The sequence below is a fragment of the Canis lupus genome, chromosome 1 (assembly GCF_003254725.2).
Source record: "Canis lupus dingo isolate Sandy chromosome 1, ASM325472v2, whole genome shotgun sequence".
Taxonomy (NCBI): domain Eukaryota; kingdom Metazoa; phylum Chordata; class Mammalia; order Carnivora; family Canidae; genus Canis; species Canis lupus.
In genome coordinates this window covers 83,254,649-83,261,224 of record NC_064243.1, presented here as the reverse complement: position 1 = coordinate 83,261,224, position 6,576 = coordinate 83,254,649, and the positions used below count along the sequence as shown (strand labels likewise).

General features: G+C 45.9%; 1 protein-coding gene across 1 annotated transcript in view; it reads left to right on the top strand.

Moving 5' to 3' along the window:
• The first annotated feature begins 34 nt into the window (after positions 1 to 34).
• The window catches only part of OSTF1 (osteoclast stimulating factor 1), a 55,171-nt gene continuing 48,629 nt past the window's right edge, over positions 35 to 6,576 (top strand). Inside the window, exon 1 of the mRNA XM_025423298.3 lies at positions 35 to 242. Within this exon, the coding sequence (XP_025279083.1) occupies positions 209 to 242 (34 nt within the window). The 5' untranslated portion in view covers positions 35 to 208. The remainder of the gene's footprint in view (positions 243 to 6,576) is intronic.

Below are 6,576 nucleotides of genomic sequence, written 5' to 3'. Positions count from 1 at the left end.
GGCGCGGGGCGCGGGGCGCGGGGCGGGCGGGGCGGGCGGCTGTGCCTGCGTGCGCTCGTCCGACGGCCGGCGGTGGGCGCAGGTCCCTGCAGGCGCGCGGCTGCGAGCCGGACGCCAAGGAGCTTGGGGGCCCCGGGAGCGCCGGCGGCGGGGCGCTCGGTTGGCTTTGCGTGCGCGGCGAGGACGCTCAGCCGCCCGGGGAGGCGCGATGTCGAAGCCGCCGCCCAAACCGGTCAAACCAGGTAAGGGTCCCCGCCGCCGGGCGCTTCCTCCGCCGCCCGGCCCGGAGCTTCGCTTTCGGGAGCCCCCCCGCCTGCACGCCTCGCTTTGTTGCGTGCGCTGCACGGAGGGGTCGCTCGTTTTGGACGACGATTTCGAGGATTTAAAAAAAAAAAATGTTAAAGAGGAGCCCCTCCCTGGATTTCGCAACATTGTCATTCGCTGCGACCTTCCAGTAGGGGTGATGGCCCCGGGCCCTTGGAGGCTTGGTTGGAAGACAGGGATATTGATCCCTTTAGGGGAAAAAGGAAAAAAAAAATGTCTATGTGTGCCTTGAAATGGGCTTTTGGTCACTTCCTCTTTTTTTTTTTTTTTTTCTTTCTCGTGTGTGTCACTGTCAGGTTAGAGTTCTTGACCGGCCGGAGCGAACGGGAAGTGCGCCGCTTGCAGGGTGGGGTGGGTGAGCGAGGCTCCTTTGGGGCTTTGGAGACCAGCGCCTCCGAAGTGGCCCCGGGATCTTGGAAAAAAGCATTTAGAAGACTGTACGCGAGCTCGCGGCGAGGGAAGTCCGGGCGGCGGCAACAGCCCTTCGGGAGCGACAGCCACGCAGGACGAGTCCTTTGCCTCCCCCCCCACCCCCGCCCCCGCCCCCACCCCCACCCCCGCCCCCGCCCCCGCCGTGAATTTGCCGTCAAAGCTGTGCTCTTGGCCCTTAGTCTGTTCGTTTTCTGCGACAGGGAGAGAGGAGAATGTGGAGGGACCCATGTAGTTCAGTTCAAGGCTGTAACAAACTCGTGCGTTCATTTGGCGAGTCATCACGGGAAACGTAGGAAGTGGCAAATAAATAGCTTTGATACGCTCCCGGGTCTTTTCCTCGAATCTCCTGTAACTTCAGTAAAGCCCGAGCTGATACATACCCATTTAACGTCAAATTTCGAAGTAACCTTGGCTGCAGGCACTACACCTTCCATGATTATCTAGTTGTCTTTCTTCGCCATCGTACATACAGTGGCCTTTTCAAGCCATTTGATGTGAAAATTATGTGCATACTCATGTATAGGACAGTCATTCACTGAGGGCTTGCCTTTTTTTTTTTTTTTTTTTAAGTGGGCCGGGTGTGAAGGAAGTTGCTGGGACTTTGACTTTGCGGTGAGCAAAGACGGGGTGTGGCTAGTATTGGGCTCTGGGCTTCTTTTTAGGTGGAATCTGATGAGAAGTTAGCATTTTAAGTGCACGTGTGGGAGGTGGCAGCCTTCTAAATTCAGATGTAAATCAGACTTCGAGTATCCAACAAAGCTGAGTTGTTCTTTGATGGCTAAACAAAGTACTTTATTTTAAAGAATGTCCTGAGAACTTAGTTGTTCTTGAGGTTCCCCCCCCCTCAAGACTTTTAAGTGGTATCTGTGCTGCAGCTGGAGGAGCGGTTGGCCAAGCCGTGGGAGTGTGACCGTGAGTACTGGTGCAGAGGCCAGTTTGGGTGGAGGATCATACAGTTACCAGTTGGGGATACACTCCTAGAAACCAGTTTTTGGTGATTGGACACCGCTGCTTTCCCCTTTCTCCTTCTCTTCAGCAAGTCAGAAAGCAAAGGGTTGAAAATATCTGCCGTTTTAGAGAGAGCGTTGACTCCACGCTGATTGACGAATGAGATCCAAGCTCACGGTCACTGTAGAAATCGGTGTGTTAGTTTACGAATTGACAATGAGAAATATTACTTTCAATCGGACTTGAAACATTGGGTGGCCTGGCTTAATGGAAAACAAAACTGCCCTATTATAGTCCTGGTCCACATTTACTGTGTGCCAGGCACTGATCTAATCACTGTACATGTATTAACTCATTGACTCCTCACAGCAACCCTGTGAGGTCAGCCCCGTTATTGTTCCCATTGCACAGGCTGGGATATTAAGGCGAGGCACAGAAAGGTTAAGTCACTCGCTCAGGGTTAGCAGCCTGGTAGGAAGGAGCAAGCAGGATTAGCATCCAGGTCTCCAGACTTCAGAATCATAATGCTTTCCTGCCTTACGTCACTGTGTACCATTGACATGCGTGGTCTTGTGTATTTTAGAGCTGGTGGGTGGAAGAGAAAAGGAAAGTGCCTCCGGTCCTCAGATCTTCTGGTCACAGATGCACATAAAGGTCACTCCCTGGTTGGTAGCTGTGAGGAGAGTGAGCTTTACTTTCTTGTCCTGCAGGCAGGAAGTGAGGGTGAAAAATGTCTGAAACATCTTGGAAATTGGGATAGGGGGTTGTATTTAATTTTTGGGTTCTTGGTTTGTTTATACCTGGCCTCCTCCCAAATGAGAGTTAGAAAGAGAGAGAGAGAGAAGGAAGGAAGGAAGGAAGGAAGGAACAAAGCAAGCAAGCCAGCCTTGTAGAGGGAGGGAAGAATAATAAGAGGAAACCAGAGGAAAAGTTAGCTTACAGACATGTGTGTCCTAAGGTCTGCCAGGGTTTCTAAAGGGTGGCTGTAGATTTGGCTCTTGGCTTCCAGCATAAAGATAAAAGATCAATTATAGGATTCCTACTCTTTGTAAAAATAAAATGTGTTCCTTTCTCAAGGAGGAGTTATTTTAAAGGCACTGAGATCTGAAATAAACTTCCCCTGGGCCCTCTCAAAGTGTTGGAGTGGACCAGACATCTCTACAAGAAACACAAGCGGGACATGATAGTGGTGGTCCCTATAGCTTCCTGCAGAGCAAGACCCAGGCAAAACAGCATGGTTCAGTTCTGTAGGCAGGGCTAAAGGGAGGGAGCTGGGAGGCAGGACAAAGGACTTCATGGAAGATTTTAATAGCAAGGGACATTAAGCTATAATGTGGATAAAAGTATCTTTTGGGATGATCGGCATATAGCTCATAAAAGTACCATTTTCTTTTGCACCTTCCTGAGGTTATATCAGACTTTGGGTTTGTGGCCATGTCCAAAATCCATTTGCTAAACATTTCTTAATATATGCAGTTAAGGGGTGCCTGGGTGGCTCAGTAATTGAGCATCTGCTTTTGGCTCAGGGTGTGATCCTGGGGTTTGGGATCGAGTCCCAAATCGTTCCTGGAGGGGAGCCTGCTTCTCCCTCTGCCTGTGTCTCTTCCTCTCTCTCTGTGTCCTTATGAATAAATAAATAAAGTCTTAAAAAAATATGTATGTATATATATATATATGTATGGAGCTAATATTTTAGGCCTTGTGCTAGACATTGGGGTTCCCAGGAACAATAAAATAAGGTCTCATACATGAAAGTATGAAATCTGATGGGGGAGATTTAGGTGTAATATAGATAATATCTAAATTGACTCATATCTGTAATTGGATGACTGAACTTACCCATTTTGTTTGGAAAAAATCTCGTGATTAAAAGTAAAAGTGATAATTTTTTTCTTCTTCTTTTTTTCTTCAAACCTTGTAATACATATTTTTGTTTTAGAGAGTTTAGAAAATACATATAGAAAAAAAGATCATCCCTACCTGTCTAGTGATAATCACTTCTTTCTCTCAGGTGTTATTTTTCTTCTTCAATTCTGTTTCATTAAAAAGAGAAAATACAAATGATTATCCTCAGAATGGTGTCTCAGTTTCAGTTTCAAGTGTTTTACTGTTGATTAGCCTGTTTCCTACTGTGGATGTACTATTGCCTATGCTCTGACAAATCAGTTGTCACACTTGACCTTTCCTTGCTTACTGATGTCTTTTTATAGGGTCACTTTTGGCCACTCAAGGTCTGTCACTGAAACTCTCCCCTCTAATTGTTAGCTGCCACCATAGGGATCAGTCTGCTAAAAAGTGTCACGATTTCATGGTCTTCATCTCATTCTTCATGGGACCCTCCTACCTCCTTGGGACCAATGCGGCCTCTCAGTTTATCCATATAGCATTATGGTTCTTGTCAGCCACCCTCCCAAGCCTTCACAGTTCAATTAGGGTGAACCTGCCAGACTTGACACAGTGTAGACGACAACTGTGTTCTCACAAAGACTTTTTTCAAAAGAGACTTCATTCTGAGACTTTATTCTGTAAAGACCAGCCAAAGGATATTGAGTGAGATTTGGACTAGAATCATCTCATTCTAAGCCGGTTTGATATCCCTCCATTGTAGTCGGAAGCCTGATGTGTGACCTTGACCAATTCTGTCAAATGGCTTATTGATTTGGGTGGTGGAAGTAAAAAGCAGCATAAATATTTTATGTGTCTTAGGAAAATAAATTCATGGGACTTTGAAGAGACAAATTGTCAGTATTTGGAGTTCTTTTGTATTTATGGTAAAAACATCATAAACTTCAAAGATGTCATGCATATGCTGCTTATATAACATTATTGAGAGGAAAAAAAGTCTTCATCTAAGATGATCTGAACTTTTGTGTATTCCCCCCCACCCCCCGAATAAATGAATTAGTCAAAGGTGAGAGTATGGGGTTGGCTAGGAGTATGCACATGGATAGTGTCCTTCATAAACATCGTGCTCCATTTATGCCTGGTGGCAGAATAAAGTTTGGGAAACATTTTGAAAATTCCAGAATGATGATGATGATTGTAATAGTAATAGTTAACATCTATTTGGCCCTAAGTGTTAGGTACTGTGTGAAGCACTTTGTATGCTCCATCTCATTTAATTATATTAACTTCCCGATGAGGTGGGTCCTAATATCCCCATTTTATGAGTGAGGTAGTACTTTGTGAGGTTAAGTAAACCACTTAAGGTCTGAGAGCTAGGAAGTGGTTGGTTTGACCTGGGAATGAAACACAAGCTTTAAGTGGAAGGGATTTTCTTGGGCAGAGAAATCTATGAAGATTCTATTAGTTTGGACTGGCTTTTGTTGGGCAGCTGCCTTTACTAACTTGTGGTTGTATTATTTGCAATTGTGTTGTAGAACTCCCCCCTTTCAACACATCTGTATTAGACCATTAGACACTTTTTGAGAGTAGAATAGCCTCTTATTTTCTTGCAACTTTACAGCAACTGAAGTTATTATTCATGGCCAATACATTGTCTTTTTTTAAAAAAAATATTTTATTTATTCATGATTGAAGACAGAGAGAGAGAGAGACAGAGACAGAGACACAGGCAGAGGGAGAAGCAGGCTCCATGCAGGGAGCCCGATATGGGACTCGATCCCGGTCTCCAGGATCACACCTTTGGCCGAAGGTGGCGCTAAACCGCTGAGCCACCTGGGTTGCCCAATAAACAGCCTTGATACATAATAAAGTCTTTGTCTTGACGAAGGCAGGGTAAGCCATGGTTGGATACATCTTACAGCTTCACTATAAGGCAGCAAAAGCTAGGGGCAGTATCCATCAGTACTAGTTCCGGGCAGTCACGTCCCTCTTGTGTTTCAGCATTCACATAGCTAGACTACAGTGTGATTAGTGCAGTGAACTTTTCTGACACACCTGTGTAAGGGAGGAAAAAATCTTTCCTCTCCCCTCTAATGTTCTGTATCTGGGTCCTGGAAATTAAACTGACACAAAGCCAGATTAACGAGAAGAAAAGGGATACAAGTTTGGTGTTTTCAGGTTTACCTGCACAGGGGCGATGCAGAAAAGAGGTGAGAGTCCAAAGAAGGGTTAGATTTGGAAGCTTATGTGCCATTTTAACAAAGGGTGTTACATTGTGGAGCAGTGACTAGCAAAGGAAAAAGAGGTTTTGGTTTCTGCGGGCAGTAAGTTGTGGGAAAGTAAATATATGGGGAAACTAGTCAACGGTAAGGGTTATTTTAGTAAGGTTTCTTTATGCAGACACATTTAGGTACCGTCTTCATCTGATAATAAGAGTTCTCCTTCTCGTATGACGGCAGAACTCAGTTCACAAGGGGAATTTATGCCCTGCTTTTAGGCACATGAGAGGGAGGCAGAGAGTTCTTTTGTATCTGCTTTTTCCTCAATTGCCTTCAGCTCAAAATAATTTTTTTTTTTTTTAACGATTTCATTTATTTGAGAGAGAGCGAGAGAACAAACATGAGCAGAGGTGAGGCGGTACAGAGGGAGAGGGAGAAGCAGACTCCTCGTTGAGTGCATAACCCGACTTGGGGCTTGATCTCAGGACCCCAGGATCATGGCCTGAGCCAAAGGCAGATGCTTAACCAACTGAGCCACCCAGGCACCCCTTAAAATAATTCTTATACCAAAGTGGCGTACTGTGGGGTGGCATATTTTGATTCCCTTTACCTCATATCTCCTGTCCAGTGAAAACCATGGCCAAGGGCAGCCTGGGTGGCTCAGCACTTTAGCGCTGCCTTCGGCCCAGGGTGTGATCCTGGAGACCCGGGATCAAGTCTCGGGTTGGGTTCCAAGCATGGAGCCTGCTTCTCCCTTTGCCCCTTTCTCTCTCTCTCTCTCTCTCTGTCTCTCATGGATAAATAAATA